We start from the raw sequence: 18,276 nt of genomic DNA on the forward strand, positions 1-18,276 counted from the left end.
TGGATTAGCTCGACGTGTAGCCTTGAATTCGATTGCATTATTTTGCCATCAATCGAACACGAAATACTTTTCCTACACTTGTATGTTCTTGTGAATTTGTGTTCTTCTACATGTACATTCGTTAGGTTTCATGCTGGCAGTCGAAATAAACCTGAGCAGTCTTGTTGCGGCGCTTCCTCAACAATCCCTGGTTGCCGTTCGCGTTGTTATGCTGCCTCTCTATGTTTTATGTTTTGTGCTCTCTCTTTATCGCTCCTTTCGCATTCTCTGTTCGTTGGGAGAGCGTTCTACTCTCGAGCAACTGCTCGACTGCTCGAACGATTCATTGGTGGCCGCTCTGCATCTATTTATGTTTTGACGAAAGATGAAGAAAGAAAGAACACTGTTTTGTGCCTATAGCGAGAACGAGAGAAAACATAAATGAACTCTTTTCCCCTCTGCAGGAATTGCATGGTGAGATGAGATGATAGAGCAGCATCTCACTCGGTGAGAAGAGCTACGTTCGGGTTGCATTCGCAATGTGCGGATGAATTTGAGTGACCAAATCGAGCAGAAACGAAGAACTCGACATGATTCTCGTTGCCATTTCTTTTTTGCTTCGAGGAATTGTTTACCAGCGCTAACGAAAACATTTTGCACTCAAATGGTAGAACCTTTTCGCGTGGAACCAAGGGCCGAGGAAGGTTCAAAATATTTATATGAAGCGTAACTATTCATTCGAAAATGGAAAATAAGTATCATTCTATTTATACCACACTTTGAAAAATTTATACTGAAATACATAAAACTGTTTAAAATTGGCATTTCATGTTTTGTTACATTCACTTCTTCCATTCCACATCGTCTCAGGTTTGCAGTTCGATCCGATGTAGCTGTTTCATTTCATATTTGCGCCTCATATGGTAAGCTACCATGCAAGCAAGTAGACTGGCAAAATTATGATACAAACTGTGTATGATTCGTTCTGTTTCGACCAGCGCCTCTCACATTCATTTGTATTCTTCAAACAAACCCGAACGCACTTCGATCGCAATCCATTCTCACTGGATGAGATGCTGTTCCTTCTCCGCCACGCATTGCAAACTGCTCTACTAAAGGGGAAAAGGTTTCATTGATGCTGCTTCTCGCTCTCTCCCTACCAAACCCGCAGCGTATTAGTCTACCTTCTCGTTTCATCCACCACAAACGGCAAACGAACAGCGTGCAGTCGATAATGAATGAATCAAGCAGTCGAGCAGCAAAGAGAGCAAGAGTGAGAGAATTTCACATCGAAACGCAAAGAGAGCACGCAAACACGCACCCCTCCGTGGGAGCGAAAGCGAGAGAGAACGAGTTGAAAACAGAGATAGAGCGGCCAGCATAACAACTCGAACGGTGAAGTGGCGATGCTTGAGCCACACCGAAACGCATCACAAGTTTATTTCGAGTTCAAACGCGAAGCCTAACGGACGCACATTGCAGGCCGCGCACTGTTAGGGCACAACACTGTAGAGTAACCGGGAACAGAGCAATTGCAACCATACGGGACAAAGTGTGGAAAAAGCGCACAGGACTTGTATGTGTGTGTGCGTTGTGTCGTATAGAGAAATTAGGCAACTGTCGTGTTCGTTGAACGGGAAACGTTTAAAAAAGTGACGTTAAATTCCGTGCAAAGTGCGTACGCTTGAAAGAGGGTTTGAAAACAGCGCAGAGTGTGCAGTGAAGAGAGCAGAGTGAGGAGAAGCATAACGAAGCAAAATCATAAAGTGTAGCTCGGGCCGCTCTTCTCCCGCGGTGTGAAGTGAAGTGAAGCGGATTGGAAAACGAGTTTTTCCACCCTTCTAAGCATCGTGAAAAAATAGGAAAAAAAAAAGAAACCAGTGCACCCGGTTTAGTGCTCTCCGGGCCTGGTGGTGATGCACATGTGAATATATCTGTGTAGGTCCACTAGAGCAGCCTCGAATGGACTTGGGGCACAGCAGCGAGAAAAAAAAGGACGTGATTAAAAGCGAGAGCGAGCGATTCGTGGACTTGGGCCAACTAAAGTCCAACCAACCATTTCCAGCATCCATCGTTTCGTCGTGTTTTGGGGGTGAATGTTGATGAGAGGCACCAACAACCAAAAAAAAAAAAATCCGCTCAACATCGCTCTGGCAGTGTGAATTCAGTGTGTTCTGTGAGCCCAAAGCAATCAACGCAGTAGAGGAGTGTGAAAAATCGTGCTGAGGTGGTGAGTGTTGCGGAAAACGAGGAAATCAATACCGCAGGAAGCTCTAATCCGCGTCTTCCGGTGTGGGTGTGTGTGTGCGTAGCTACGGCTGTACATGTGTATCGTGCTCATGTGTTGATAGCGCAATGAAAATGTTCCGATCCTGATATCAGTGAAAAACCGCCAGAATATTTATCTCCCAACCTGTGCGTGCATGCGTGTGTGTGTGTTTGGGGAAAATTGCAATGTGTTGGTGAGGGGTGAAAGCAAGATTGCTGGCAGGTGCTGGAATGTGCGCTCACTGCCACGGTGGTGATGGTCGTCAACACGCCCAGCCGTTGTACCGTTGTGTTCCGTATTGGTTCCGTTTGTGTTATCGGGTGAAGCCTGCGGCCGTGCCAGGTCCGTGAGGCGCGTGTGCTATCCCTAGCACGGGATAATTGTGGTAAAGCGAAAGATAACCACGAGTGCGTGTGTGCGTGTGTGAGTGTGGTTTTGAAGAAAGAGCGTTTGAGAGGAGAAGAAATACACAGATCAACAAAGATGCAGCAACGAAGCAGTAGAGCCGGCGTGTCTGTCTCCACGATGGAGCTGCTGCTCCGGCTGGCGGTGTTGGTGTGCACCGTGACGCTGGCCGCCAGCTCCCAGTGCACGTGGGAGTACGAAAAGTCGAGCGTCGTCTGCCGGCTACGGACACTGGAGCGTACCGGGCTGGACCTGCAGGGTGCCGAGGGCACGTCCCGGCTGGACATTGCGTGCAGCGAGCTGATCCTGTTCGAGAGCCAGCTGCCGCGGAACAGCTTTAGCCGGCTGGCCGCGCTCGGCGAGCTGCGGCTCGAGTCGTGCAAGCTGCTGCAGCTGCCCGAGGGTGCCTTTGAGGGTCTGCTCGCCCTGAAGAAGCTGAGCGTCAACACGCGCAACTACGAGTGGGGCCCGGGCAAGGTGCTGGAGCTGCAGGCCGGTTCCATGCGCGGCCTGAAGGAGCTGCAGTCGCTCGACCTCAGCGACAACAACGTCCGCGCCCTGCCCGATGGCTTTCTGTGCCCGCTCACCGGGCTGAAGGTGCTGAATCTCACCAACAACCGCTTCCGGTCGGCGGAAGCGCTCGGGCTGGCCGAGAAGAGCTGCCCGGGCGGGTCGGAGCTGCAGGCGCTCAACCTCGCCTACAACGAGCTGCGGTCCGTGCCGACCGGCTGGGGCGTCTCGAAGCTGCGCCGCCTGCAGCACCTCAACCTCGAGTTCAACAACATCTCCGAGGTGCACGGCGACGCGCTGGCCGGGCTCGGGTCGCTCCGCACGCTCAACCTGAGCTACAACCATCTGGAGACGCTGCCGGGCGGTCTGTTCGCCGGGTCGCGCGATCTGCGCGAGATCCACCTGCAGGGCAACCAGATCTACGAGCTGCCCCGCGGGCTGTTCCACCGGCTCGAGCAGCTGCTCGTGCTGGACCTGTCGCGCAACCAGCTGTCGTCGCACCACGTCGACAACGGCACGTTCTCGGGCCTGATCCGGCTGGTCGTGCTCAACCTGGCCCACAACGCGCTGACCCGCATCGATGCCCGCACCTTTGCCGAGCTGTACTTCCTGCAGATACTGGATCTGCGCAACAACTCGATCGGCTACATCGAGGACAACGCGTTCCTGCCGGTGTACAACCTGCACACGCTCAACCTGGCGGAGAACCGGCTGCACACGCTCGACGACCGGCTGTTCAACGGGCTGTTCGTGCTGTCGAAGCTAACGCTCAACAACAACCTGATTAGCATCGTCGAGCCGAACGTGTTCCGCAACTGTTCCGACCTGAAGGAGCTCGACCTCAGCTCGAACCAGCTGACCGAGGTGCCGTACGCGATCCGCGACCTGTCGATGCTGCGGGCGCTCGATCTGGGCGAGAACCAAATAGCGCGCATCGAGAATGGCACGTTCGCGAACCTGAACCAGCTGACCGGGCTGCGGCTGATCGACAACCAGATTGAAAACGTCACGGTCGGCATGTTTGCCGATCTGCCCCGCCTCTCGGTGCTCAACCTGGCGAAGAACCGGGTGCAGAACATTGAGCGCGGCTCGTTCGACCGCAACCTGGACATCGAGGCGATCCGGCTGGACGGCAACTTCCTGACCGACATTAACGGCATCTTTGCCACGCTCGCCTCGCTGCTGTGGCTCAACCTGGCCGAGAACCATCTGGTGTGGTTCGACTACGCGTTCATCCCGAGCAACCTGAAGTGGCTGGACATCCATGGTAATTACATCGAGTCGCTCGGCAACTACTACAAGCTGCAGGAGGAGATCAAGGTGAAGACGCTCGATGCGAGCCACAACCGGCTGACGGACCTGGGGCCGATGAACGTCCCGAACAGCGTCGAGCTGCTGTTCGTCAACGACAACCACATTGGCACGATCCACGCAAACACCTTCATCGACAAGGTGAACCTGGCGCGGGTCGACCTGTACGCCAACGCGCTGAAGAAGCTGCAGCTGCACCAGCTGCGTGTTGCTCCCGCTCCTCCGACGACCGAGCGGCCGCTGCCCGAGTTCTACCTCGGCGGCAACCCGTTCGAGTGCGACTGTTCGATGGAGTGGATGCAGCGCGTGAACAATCTCACCACGCGGCAGCACCCCAAGATCATGGATCTGCCGAACGTGGAGTGCATCATGCCGCACGCGCGCGGATCCCCCATCCGCCCGATCGTGTCGCTCCAGCCGAAAGACTTCCTGTGCCGGTACGAGACGCACTGTTTCGCGCTGTGCCACTGCTGTGACTTTGACGCGTGCGACTGCGAGATGACCTGTCCGTCGAACTGCACCTGCTACCACGATCAAACCTGGGGCACGAACGTGGTCGACTGCGGCAATCAGGGCGCGGCGGCGGCTGCGGCCGGCGGCCTGCGCCCGGTGCCGATGGACGCGACCGAGGTGTACCTGGACGGGAATGACATCCCGGAGCTGCAGCACCATGTGTTCATTGGGCGCAAGAATCTGAAGGTGCTGTACGCGAACGCAAGCCGCATCGCGACGATTCAGAACCGCACGTTCGCCGGGCTGACGGCACTGCAGGCGCTCCATCTGGAGGACAATGCGCTGCAGCGCATCCACGGGTACGAGTTTGAAAATCTGGCCCTGCTGCGGGAGCTCTACCTCCAGAACAACGGTCTGCAGAGCATCGCGAATGGGTCGTTTGCACCGCTGTACTCCCTGCGGGTGCTCCGGCTCGACGGCAACCGGCTGGTGACGATGCCCCTGTTCCAGCTGCAGGCTGCGCAGGGCAATCTTCAGGCTCTCCAGTCCCTGTCGCTCGGCCGTAATCCGTGGAGCTGCCGGTGTCGGTTCCTTCCCGAGCTGACCGCCTTCGTCGCAGATAACGCAGTCATCGTGCAGGACCCGCAGGACGTGTACTGTGCCGACGATGGCGTGCACCGCGAGCTGGACTTCAACGTGAGTGCCGCGTGCAGCGACTTTTACGCCGGCCGCTCGGTCCTCCCGGGCGACGGACTGCCCGAGACGTACATCATGCTGATGGCGCTGGCGGTCGTGCTGGTCTGCCTGCTGCTGCTCGCCGTGCTGATGTTCGTGTTCCGCGAGCCGCTCCGCTTCTGGCTGTTCTCGCGCTACGGCGTGCGCGTGTTTGGGCCGCGCTGCGAGGACTCGGAAAAGCTGTACGACGCCATCCTGCTGTACTCGGCCAAGGACGCCGAGCTGGTGGCGCGCAGCATCGCAGGCGAGCTGGAGAATGGTCGGCCCCCGTTGCGGCTCTGTCTGCAGCACCGGGACCTGCCCGAGGACGCGTCGCACCTGCAGCTGCTGGAGGCGTCGCGCGCCTCCCGGCGGATAGTGGTGCTGCTGTCGCGCAACTTCCTGCAGACGGAGTGGAGTCGGTGCGAGCTGCGCCGGGCCGTGCACGACGCGCTGCGCGGCCGTCCCCACAAGCTGGTCGTGGTGGAGGAGGGTGGCGGCGTGCTGCTGGAGGCGGAGAACGACGTCGAGCTGGTGCCCTACCTGAAGACGACGACGGTGACGCGGGTGCGGCGCGGCGACCGCCACTTCTGGGAGAAGCTGCGGTACGCGCTGCCCGTGGAGGCGCCCTACCGCGGCAACAACTACACCATCGACCATCACGAGCGCGTGAAGCAGACGGGGGGCGGCGGGGGTGGCGGTGCGGGGGGTCAGGGAGCGGCCGGCGTGATGTTCCGGCAGCCGCCGCCGCCCGCCTACTGTCCCGAGATCGACGAGGCGAACTACTCGTCGGCGACGACGGCCACCCCGTCGCCGCGGCCGTCCCGCCGCGGCATGGTGGAGGTGCCGGCCCAGCGGCCGCCCAGCGAACACATCTACTCGAGCATCGACTCCGACTACAGCACGCTCGAGTGCGAGAACATGGTGATGGCACCGGCCGGCGTCCATCGGCCGTCGTGGCGCTCGGCGGGCGGCGCTGGCGGCCCCGGCGGCCATCCGGGCGTCCAGAACGGTGGCACGATGCATCCGCACGGTGCGGGGGCCGGCGGCCACCACGTGCAGGCGTATCTGGTGTGAAGCGGAGCGGAGTCGGTTAGTCAGTTAGGTAAGGGAAGGGAGTTAAAGGGGAGGGCGTAGGTGCGTGAACGCGGAACTGATAAAAACGCAAGTGCTAAAGTCTGTACGTGTATCTGCGTGTGCGTGTGCGTGTGTATTATAGAATCGGCGTCAAAGGAGGTGCGAGTGCGTCGCGCAAAGAAAAACAGTTTGTAAAAAGGAAATCCGCCACCCCCCCGCACACACTCTTAATCAAATCTTAAGTTAAGCTCCCCTGTACATTGTACGCGCGTTAGATTCGCGTTTTTTTTTGTGTATATTTGTTTTTCTTTCTCCTCTAGTTCGTCGCTTAACGCGCCTACCCGATTAAGCCTGTATGTATGTGTTCGTTATTGCAAAAAAAAAAAACAGCAAAGCGGCAGTTAAAGTGTAATTTAATTTAATTTGCTCGGGAATCCGGAAGGTGCGACGCGTGTGCGAAGTGACGACGAACCCCGGCACTCTCGGTTCGCACAACCCGTTCGCTGCCGCCTCTCGCTCTCGCAACAGTCATCTCTTAAAGTATTACTAGTAGGGAAAGGTTAAATAGAGTACGGAGAGCATACTAGCCGGCCGGCCTGAACTGAAAAAAGAAAACTAAAATCGAACAGCCACAACAGCGCGAGTGGCCGGCTAGGCGCAGCAGGTCGAGCGAGAGAGGTCCCTCTCTGGTTGCCGTTTGGTGAGAGTAGGGAGGGAAGGGAAATTGGTGAAAAAGGAGGAAAAACTATTTGTGATATCGTATTTAATAAGTTTTAAATGTAATCATCGGTAGCGCAGCGTGGCAGTGGAAGTGGAAGAGTGGTTTTGAGGGAAACACGCCCTTGAAGTAAATAGAACTACGTACACCAAACCCCAACACTAGGAAGGCATATTGAAAATTACAAAATGGATAACCAGAACCATGAGAGGCGCACAGGTCTTTTAGTTCATTTTAGTTTTTCCCCTCTCAGCTAGATTAACGGTAAACTATGTGGAAAATGTGTGTTGCGAAGGCTCAAAAACTAAACACCGACAAAGTGACAAAGCTCACCCGGTCGTTGAAATAAAGCGAAGGAAGGATAAAACTTTTAAAAACAAAACAAAAACCAATACCCAAGTTTGTTTATTTCGATTTTATTGGCATTAGAGTGAAAGAAGGTAAATAGATGCGGGGGGCGGGAGGGTTGGTGGTCCGGTGGGCTTTTGGGCCTGCCTTGCCTTGGCCCGGAGCCACACGTATACACAATTGCATTTTAATTATAGCTTCGTTTTTTTCACTTTTCGTTCGTCCCCGGTCCGGTGTCGGTTTGTCCTGCAGAGTTCCGAACTTTCCCCCCCCCCCCCCCTTTCGCTTTGCCACTTGCTGTCTGCTCCGGAAGAAGCCAATACCTTTACAGGGGCAGGTTTTTGCCACCCATTCGTCATTGTAGCTTCAGAAGAAAAGGAAAACAGAAAAAAGGATAAAATGCCATTTGCTAGAAGGCCATAATTAACACTAAATGGCATACACGCTCGTCCTCGTCCTGCAGTCGGATGCTCCGGCCGTCCCGGTGCGTGGAATCAGTGTCATGTGCGTTTCGGGCCGGCTGTGTGTGTCAGCCTTCGGGACGGGCGTCAGCAGGCAGAGGGCTCGCTTCCTTAATTAGTTTGCCATCTTCTTTCCCGCCTGTGTCCCTGGTTTTGTTTCCCCATGGGCGCTTCATTTCTGTTTGCATTGCTTAGGTGCGTGAGTGACACAGAGAATTGGTCAACAGGACACCACCCGTTAGTGTACGGTAAGAACGGCCAAGCCCTCATGGAGGTTAGCAAAGCGTGTAATTATTATTTAAATTATTTATTCACAACCTATTTAACGAAGGACGAAGATTTTCTCAGCGTTTAGGAGGATGTGCGAAGGAACGCCGACTAGCACAGGCCATCCCGGAATGTATAGTCGGCGAAAGAAGGCCACGAAAGCCGTTCAAGCGATACCGAAATAGTGAGTCACATAATTGCTGCTTTGATACTTTGAAGACAAAAAAAAAAAACACGTTACAAAAGGACTGATCGATGCGGGAGAGAGAGAGAGAGAGAAGGAGATAGAGGGTGGAGTAAGAATAGTAACGCGATTGTAAAAAAGAAAAACCCTGCTGTACATAGATGGTAGCTTAGTGAACTGTTAAACGCGATCGAAAATTATAAAGAAAAAAAACACGCACAACCATAGTGGAATCGGGAAGAAAGAGAAAAAAACCCCAAAACCCTTGTGTGAGTTCCGGCGAAGCGGTTCGATTTCCCTATCAGACTGAACTTAGCGTGTAGGCGCGAACAGGCGAGCCAGAAGGTGGAGGAGAGAACCAGAAAGTGTGATGAAATTATCAGACCTAAGCGCATACTACAACCGCGATATAGCTAGTGGACAGCAAGGAAATAATTGGCAATAATTTAGAGAGAAAGAGAGAAACATGACATGGTAAATGGATAAAAGTATGATGAAAATAGAAAACATTATAAAAAGAAACACAAACACAAACATGTAAATAGTGGTTCAATGAGCCTGCAGCTGCAGAAAAGGTGAACAGAACAAAGAAACAAATGATTTAGCAGAGCGAAACTAGAAGCAGAAATAAAACCAGAAGAAGTAAATCGAATACACTCGCACAAAACCGGATGTTACTAAAGTGAAATAGAACAGACGCTTGCATTACACAAACTCAAATCGCCCCCCCACTGTAGCGGGGCGATAGTTAAAAGTGGCCAAACAACAACAACAAAAAAAAAAACCCCAAAACAAACAAAAAACCCGTTCAATTCTGTTCCGTTCACCGTTGGGCAACTACTTTACACTAGATTGTTTTGCGTTGGTCCATTCTTTCCGTTTCAAGGTGGGTTCGTTTTGCAGTTCTGTCTGCGCAAAGGTTTGCGCAATTAGTGTCAAATCGAAGCGGCAAAATCAGAGCTGTGGGTGAAGCGAAAAACAAAAAAAAAACCAGTAAAGAAAAACATTGTTACAAACAGACAAAATGTTTTGCCTTCAGCAAAGCAAACATGTTGCAAAATACACGGACGAGTAGAGCAAACAAACGAAACAGATCGAAATTAAAAAAAAAAAACCATCAACCACAACTACTAGAGTAAGCGAGACCGAAAAGAACAAAAGTCAAGCGTATATGTAAAATGCCACCAAGCCCGTTGCCTGCTCGAAAGGAAGGAAAAGGGAACGAAATAAATACAAACAAAAAAAAAATCGCGTATATTAATATATTTTAGGAGCTATGGAAAATTCACCACAACAAAAAACCCGAGAGTAAAATAGCAACTTTGCGGTACAAGCGGTATATGTATAAGCAGAAGGGGGACAACAAAGATATACCTATATACACGCAAAAAGCCACTCGTATTATATACATATGAGGCACGTTTGGGGAGGAGGATGGTCGGCTAGTGTGCTGCGAGTAACGAGTATGGTTCACAATAAACCAACAAAACAAAGAAAGAGCGAAAAAAGTTGGAAAACAAACACACAAAAAAAAACACGTGAATAAAACAAAAAACTAATTAATCAAACATAACAACAACGGCTCCGATGCACTCGATTTTGTTATTTTGTTTTTGTTTGTGTGTGTGTGTACAAGTTGGACACAATTGAAGCCCAGTGTCCATCGAATCGGTCGCTTCCGGTCGGATGGGGATTCAGAGGAGGGGGTTAAGCAGGTCAGGTCAGTGTTTCGTCACCAGAGCGCGAGTGCAAGAGTGTCCAAGTTCCCCCCGGTGGCCCAGTCCATCGTCACCTCATTTCCAGGCGTTAGGCGTCACATTTGTTTGTTTGTCCGCTGCGTTCGATTTCCGCTTTGTCTTCGCATTTGGTGTTGTGTCTAGGTCGTCGCGGTTTTTGTCAACGTTTGCCGGGACGCGGCACGAACCAGTTTGGTGAAAGTTTCCGCCAACGGTGGGTAAGTGTGAATATTTTAAAACTGTATCACTTTTTACGATGTCCGTCAGCGGACGTGGAGTGTCGCGGGCAAGGTTGGCACCGAGCGTTGACCGGGTAATTTGGGTCAGCTTTTATTGGTGGCCACGGCCGGTTGAGGTGGGTACGGGGCATGGGAAATTTGGAGCTTAATTTGGCGCGGAGGCCCTGGATCCGGTCGCACGGAAACCGACATTTAGCCTTGGCGGCAATTGCAATTGACAGGCGATATAGGTGGGTCACTTTCGCAAATATGGCTTCACGGAAAGAAATCGATCCGCTGCCTCATAAACGGCTTGACAAAGACCGACCCCGCCGGCTCGCTGATGGTAAGCGGAAATGTAAACAAACGCGCCCGAATGTTTGCCCAAGTATTAACGCAGCAGGCGAGTACGGGCCTCAGAACAAGCTCGGTAGAGATTCTGCGAGAGTGATGATTTGACGCTTTTTGACACCGCGCAGCGCTGCGATGGGTAAAGTAGATTTTTTGTAATAAACATATTCTGTTGACACAACATTAAAGCCTTCTCTCTACCGTTGCAGGGTTCGGGAATGGGTTACAACCCCGGAGGGAATCCCAAACCAGGCAGGAAGCCATTGCGCACCCCCCGTCATGGTGAGTTTGTTGCTGTGGAAAAACGCGATTGCCAAATTGTAAATTCTACCATTTTTGTTAAAGCCGCTTAAGCCTTTCGAATCGCTCGACGGAAAGGTTTCGCACACACGACGCAGGCGAGGAACGAACGCACCGGACCGACAACAGCCCCTGAAGCGGGAATGATGGCAACTCGTCGTCGTCGTTGCTGCCGCCACATCGCCAACAACGGTGTAAGTAAATATTGACTTTTAATTAAAACCTAATCTGAAGACCTCTGTTTGTGTGCGAGCCCGAGCGTGTTGCGAATCGGATGTAGACAGGGCTATGTATAGAGAGAGGGAGTTGGGACCGTTTTTTCCCCGTCACCGGGAGTCACCGAGTTGGTGGTGTGCGATGCGCTTCCCGTTTGTTGTTCATTGTGTTCCGGAACGGTTGGAGCTTCTTCAACGCGGCCAATGGAATGTTGCTTGTGCCGTGCTTTACTAGCATTGTTGCCACCGGATGTGGCGATCTCGGAATCATCAACACCATCCGTTCTGTGGGTTCTGGTGGGGCGGCGAACGGGACGGGACGTCTGACGGGGGATGACGAATTCGGTTATGGTCCGTAGTTTTCCAGCAGTTTGACGCGTTGGATGTTGTTAGATGGGCGTTTTTTTTTCCTTTCTCTCTCTCGCTGTCCCAGTGAAGGTACCATACCGTATAGCTGCCACGGTTGGGCAAGTTTGTACCACCACACAAAGTCGTCTCGTGGGATGGACGCAATGGGACAAACACAACACGAGAGGAGGAAAAAAAAAACAGCGCACAGAACCCAGAACCTATATGTGTTGCGGGGTTTAATCCATGCACCGTTCCGAGCCGCTGGCCAAACGGTCGCCACACTCGGATCGCTCGATGCGGTGGTAGAGGTCCACCTTCAGCCGAACCGGACCCGCCGGACGCCTTTGCCGAGTAATAGGCTTTTTATTTGATTTGCACTGCGCCAACAGTCGGGCCGGGACAGCGTGCAGCTGTGGTGGCAAGCTTGCTGAAGCATACGAGATTGAGAGCAGATTGAGCGGCGATATGTGGAGCGGCACGGCACCGATCAAGGGCAGACATTAAGCTTGGGCTTGGTCGCCGAAGCTGCACGAACTCGGATGTCCCCTCCCCCCGCACCCCCGTCCCCCTGGGTCGTTTGAATTTATCGACCGAAGCCCTCGGGAATGGTGTGCAGCCTGCTCTGGTAATGAACTGTGCTGTTACCTACCCGTTGCGCTGGGTCTTTGCATAGGAATCCAACCACAATCGCAAAAGGCCGGCCCAGAGATACGGAGTAGAAGCGTTTGCTCCAAAAAACCACAGAACAAGTGCACCCACCAACCAACCAAAGTGCACCTTGGGTGTTTTTACGGTGGCTGTAATCAAAGTTGGACAAAAAGTGTTTGCAAAAGCTTAACTCTACCCCTTTTCTCGTGCACGTTGCAGCAAGTTAAAGGGCTTTCAGCTCCTGCACCGGTGACCTACTCGCCGATGATGGCGCTGAAAAGCTGAACGAGCCGAGACGCAGGAGAACGCATGCAGAAGGAAACGACCGACGCGGGATGATATTTCTACCATTTGCTCACACACACACAGAGCTTTTGATTGTGAAAGTTTGTCACAATCATTCAAAACATGGGCTGGCTGCCACGGTGAGCTGGCCCAGCGCCCTTCCTGCACTGTACCGCAGCAGCATGAAATCAGAAGCCGCCACAGCAACGGCAACTTTTGCAACGTCTGCAATTATCCGCAAGCACGCCGGGCTGACTCCGGGCCGTTCTCCAGTGCAGCAGGTCCGTTTGGTAAAGGTAAAGTTTTGCTTCGCTGTGTAAAGCGTGAGATTATCTTCCTACCTCTGTTAAAGTTGGGCGCTGGCTTACCAGTAACTGTCAATCAGTGGGCTAATTACAGACGACGCACTGTGTTGAAGCGAAATCGGGACAAATTGTACCGAGCACCACGCCCTGTGCCGTGATTCGGCGGACGTGATAAGGCGGAGATACAGCTTTAAAGAATCATGATGATTAGCGCTAGCCGCATATCCAAACAATGTACCTATGCTCTCGAGACTAGAATGCACATGCTCTCTTTAACGGCTGTTCCGGAGTTCATTGACGCGCCGGTCACGGGGTGACATACGCTGAATCTGACGGAATCGTCCACCCGAACGATAAGAGGTACGGTTTTGATTGCTCTTGACATCCGTCAGACGGCCGAAAACCCGACCGGTGGCTTATCTTTCGTCGGGTCAAACACTGGTTGCGGGTCTCGGGTCAATTAAACTCGTACGCTTCGATGAGTCTCCGGCAAGCCGTTGCATTTTTGACCGCCTAGATTGGAGTGTGTGTGTGTGTGTGTGTGTGTGAAGAACATCTGTGGTACATGTGGGGATCGGTTAGCAAACAGGCAGCGATTGTGAAGTAGCCACCGAGAACGCGCCGTCGCTGATAAGGAGGAGAGACCCATTGCCACCGGGATTGTCCGCATTCAAATATGTCAAATGTCGCGTTCGTGTCGGGCGGGGAACGATACGGGATGATGGGCATCATTACACTTTTAACGACCTTTCATGTTCTTCCTTTCCTTTCAGTACCCTACCACATGCCGCATTGATAACTGTCTCTGTGTGTGTGGAGGTAAAACATGGCCTCCAAGTGGCCTTCCCGCAATAAAGCCCGCATTTTATTGCAATCGATTTTACCGCGCACGGAAGCCGCTGTGCCCGTTTTGCGGCAAAATCGATATTTTTCGGCGTGTTTCGGCTGTTTGCGGCCGGCCCCGCGTCAGGCGTAAATTGATGAGCCGCGGAGACGTGTTGACGGGGGGAAAAAACGACCTGGCAGCCTATCAAATCAACCTTGAGAGGATGATATTCCGGGCGTGTTTTTTGTTTGCGTTGCCTTTCGGAGCATTTCACTTTTTTCGCATCGACCTTTCTGGCCCCCGAGCAGGGAAGGTGCGGCACGCGGCCGGCTTTTGGGATCGATCCAGTAAAAGGGATTGAAGGCTGATGGATAGCGAAATAGACGACCGATGAGGTAAGCAATATTAACGGGGCCGCACGAAGAGCGCGCAGGAAGCAGTCGCACAACCCGGCACACCCGGCACGCCCGGCAGAAAAGCGGTCAACCTGAACGGGGGGGGGGGGGGGGGGGGGCTGGCGGGGGCGCTTGTGCTGACATTGACGTTATCGTGTCGCGTTGGAGGGTTAGTATGAAAAATGAAGGCAAGAAATGGTCGCATTAGTCGCATCTCAAGACACCGGACTCTCTTCGGGCCATCGGGACCAGCCAAAAGACCCTAGGCTTGTGCTTGTGTGTGTGTATGTGTTTGGTGGTCTGTCAAGATAAGTACAGCCCGAGACGGTGGCTATTAGGGCTTTCACGTCATGGCATAGGGCAGTCGCAAGACGGGACGGCAGCATGCCCATAGGTACGCAGCGCACCCAACGTGATGGAATACCTCCCGAAGAAACCAAGGGAGCGGAAGAGCAGGGAAAGAAGGGAAAATTATAGGTGTAAAGGAGACAGACGAATGCGTAATGCGAGCACGAAACGGAAGGACCGGAGGAACCGGGGCAACCACCGTGTGGCCATTTCATTCGTGTGTGTACGTGTGTGTGTGTGTCGCGTCGAAGGAATTGAGTTTTTATTTTAATTTCTTCCTTCTTTCCTTAGCATTTGTGTACATTTTTCTCTCTCTCTTTCTGTTCCATGTTCCCTTCCATGTCTCCATGGTCGCGGCTCATTTCAGGTTTCTGTACCCATTGCTTCCAGGCCAGGCTTCTTCTCCCGGCAGCACCCACAGACCCTCGCTCTAGTTCAGGTTTCACCGAGCAATGGTATCAGGTTTTTGCTGTCTTTCTTATTTTAATTTTTATTACATAAAGGTAATAGTGGTAATAAAATATAAACTAGTTTCTCCGTTTTTTCCCCTCTGCTTTCAGTTTGCCTCTTTTCTCTCTCTCTCTCTTCTTTCAGTATGCATGCGTGTGTGTGTGTGATGCAGTTGTCGTTCGAGTTGAGCTGGCACGGTGGAACTTCTACCGGCACGATGCGTGCATCATAAGCGACCGCGCATACGCCCGGTAGCATGGTGTGGAGGACAACGCTTCGGTGGCTCTGCTCCACCTGGAGGGCGTCACACGCACACACGCATAGCGCCAACCGATGTACCGATGCTGGCGAATTATCATATCGCAGGCAATGGCATGGGGGTCATCTGTTCCAACGCGCCAGCAAGATGACGGGGAAGGTTAATTCGCCTTTCACCAGCGCGTCATACACGCACTCTTTTCGATCTCGATTGTGTGACCGCGAAGGAATTGGACATGGATGTGTATGTGTGTGTGTTCTTAGGCACGGGAATGATGGATTGTGCGGCTGGTCTGGCCAGAAGTCGGAGGAGCCACGACACACGCACCAGCCACGACCACGAACGAGCGGCGACCCGGTTTCGGCGGAAAGTGTTGCGGTCGATTAGTCTGTGGTTTTGTGAAGCTGTTTGCATGAGGGTTTAGGTGTTGTTTGTTGTGTCTTTCTCCCCGTTTGGAGAGCGGAAGTCAAGAACCTTACCCCCCACGGGCAGGAGGTTGACCTTTGCGATGGGAAGGATTCCGATGACTCCGTTGTTTGTGTAATTGCGGAATGAAGTTCATCCTTAAAGTAAATATTCATTCCGACTAGAACACTAATGACACCGTTCGCCGTGTTGTTATCAGGCTGTGTGTTGTGACTTGGACGCTAGTTAGACGACACACGGTGTTGCTCCAGAGCGGTGTAATGTTTCGCAAACAATCGTATCCGCTTCCAAGAAAGCTAGTAGTGTACTCTGTTGATAGTGCATCGTTCCTATCGTTCGTGCTGCACATCGGTCGGTGGTTTGCGGACGCTCAAAGGCTTTCGGTGCGACATTACGGACCAAAACATGTGTACGAAACTCGATGAAACGTGCCGACCGTGAGTAATGTGGCGTGTTTTTGTGTTGTCCGAAAGACTGAAGACTAATGGAACAATACCTGAAGAAAGATGAAGCGATGCCGCCAATGCAGCAAAGAGGTGAGTGACGCATAGTGTACCTTGTTTCTTTACCTTGGCTTTTAGGTACGATGATTCTAAACGTATTTTAATGTGAAAGTATTCATCCCAAAGCTGGCACTGGTTGACATGAAAGATTGTCAGCAGACGTGTGGCTCATTTCTGATTTCGGATGGCATCGCCCGGTTTGAGCCCGCGCGTCAGGCCAGCTTCATTTACGGTAGGTCCGGACAGGACCGGAGACTGCCAAATACGTGGGACGTCGTAATTTTTGTCGTCGTCCAGCATTTTAGTAGCAGGCCTCGCTGGACACGACGAGTGCTGCGAAGAGCAACAAAACGGCTGGACCGAAAGACGAGACGACCAAAATCAAAACCGTCCGCAGTCTGCTGTCCTTTCCTGCTGCTGATGCTTCTGCTCCTTCTGCCACGAACCATTAAGTTTGGAAACGTGTTAATTAAAAGAAAAAGTAATTATTATTTTCCCCCTGCTTTTGTCTACCCCGTTTGTCAGGGCGCGGGTTTCGGGTTCAATCGGTTGGTTTGTTCCGCGGTTCACAGGCCGCCATTCGCCCTCGCTCGGATGCTGGATGGAGTAATATGCCTTTTAATACATTCGCAGCGCTGTGTGTGTATGATTTTTTATCTCCGCGTGTCTGCGTGTGTATTATTGCTCCTTCATCTTCTACCGAAAAAAAAACACACACATACACTCCTTCCTTAATGGAATCGGGAGGGAAATGAGTAGGAGGAGAACCTGAAACCTCGAAAGACGACGTCGATAAGAGCAAAAGGATAGAGGCCACGACGCTGGGAGATAAATGAGCAGGTTTCGTCGAGGGTTTTTTCTTCTGCTCTTTGTTTTGGGCCCGCGGACGCCCGAATGTGACGATTGTCTGTCGCGGCCTTTCTTTCGGGACGGACAGGTTTTTTTTAGAGAGGGTTGAAGAGACGCTCCTTCACTTTAAGACCAAGCTGTTTGAGGGAGGAATACAACCTCTTGAAGTTGGGAACGAGCAAGGGCCATAGGTTAGGAAGTATTGCTTAGGATGTGCTCAAATGAATAATGAAAATGGAACAGTGTGTCCCTGTTCAACTTTTACAAAAGGGAAACGGATAAGCTGGGGTTATCTTGGTTCGATGATGAAAATGTCGATTTTTCTTTCACTTTCCTCTTAAATGGAAAGAGGGAAGAATGTCAACCTTAGGGAGCTATTTTGGGAGTTTAATCATTTGTTTGCTTTCGAGAGTGGTGTAACTAAGTTGTAGAAACATAAAAAAGATAGTGTTTTCGATGTAAATTGTTTTCATCTTTGAGGGCGGCTGAATGTTGGACACAAAAATGTTGGAATATTTTTAAATGAAAGAATGGTGCCTTGAAGCCCACCATCCAACACTAGAACCACTGAAGAGCTGAACCCCCCAGAGTACTCATAAATGTTAATGCTACCGGTGTTTGCCCCAACAACTGAGAGGAAAGGATTGGAGCACGACACCTGGGGAGAGGACACGCCGAGGTGTAACGAAAAATGAGACAATTTTCTTCGCCCACACCCCGCACGCCCAGAAAAATCAACACAAACCCCGAAAAACGGTTCGTTCACCGCAGTGGACCGGAAACCGCACCACCTACGTAATGGGTGTAATGGGCCAAAAGTCGAACAGCACCAACATCACGCGGCTTTGGCTACGCGGGCTTCGGCCGTGGCAATGGCGACCAACGACGAGTGTGCAGTCGTAGGTCGTAGGTTCTAATTGTTATTACCTTCCACTTGTATGTGTGTGTGTGTGTGCTACAGCGTGTTCTTATGTTTGCAGTTGATTTCGGTGCGTTTTTTACCGTCACTTCACACTGTCACCCACCCAGAAGAAGCAAAGCCTTCCTTCCGATTTAGGGTGAAGTTTTGTTTTGTTTTGTTGCTGCTCTCCACAGTACTCCCATGAGAATGAGCC

At 52.0% G+C, this 18,276-nt stretch overlaps 2 protein-coding genes across 2 annotated transcripts in view; both read left to right on the top strand.

Moving 5' to 3' along the window:
• The first annotated feature begins 1,403 nt into the window (after positions 1-1,403).
• LOC121598334 (toll-like receptor 7) lies at positions 1,404-8,900 on the top strand. Its single transcript, XM_041925000.1, has one exon. The coding sequence runs from the start codon at positions 2,732-2,734 to the stop codon at positions 6,716-6,718; it is 3,987 nt and encodes a 1,328-aa protein (XP_041780934.1). The 5' UTR covers positions 1,404-2,731; the 3' UTR covers positions 6,719-8,900.
• Positions 8,901-10,980: 2,080 nt separating this feature from the next.
• Positions 10,981-18,276, top strand: part of LOC121598336 (CLIP domain-containing serine protease 14D-like) — a 196,122-nt gene continuing 188,826 nt past the window's right edge. Inside the window, exons 1-6 of the mRNA XM_041925002.1 lie at positions 10,981-11,140; positions 11,211-11,283; positions 11,347-11,495; positions 12,735-13,096; positions 15,042-15,129; positions 15,235-16,345. Coding sequence (XP_041780936.1) covers positions 16,294-16,345 — 52 coding nt within the window. The 5' untranslated portion in view covers positions 10,981-11,140; positions 11,211-11,283; positions 11,347-11,495; ... (1 more) ...; positions 15,042-15,129; positions 15,235-16,293. The remainder of the gene's footprint in view (positions 11,141-11,210; positions 11,284-11,346; positions 11,496-12,734; positions 13,097-15,041; positions 15,130-15,234; positions 16,346-18,276) is intronic.

Source organism: Anopheles merus, chromosome 3L, assembly GCF_017562075.2.
Source record: "Anopheles merus strain MAF chromosome 3L, AmerM5.1, whole genome shotgun sequence".
NCBI classification, from domain to species: Eukaryota; Metazoa; Arthropoda; class Insecta; order Diptera; family Culicidae; genus Anopheles; species Anopheles merus.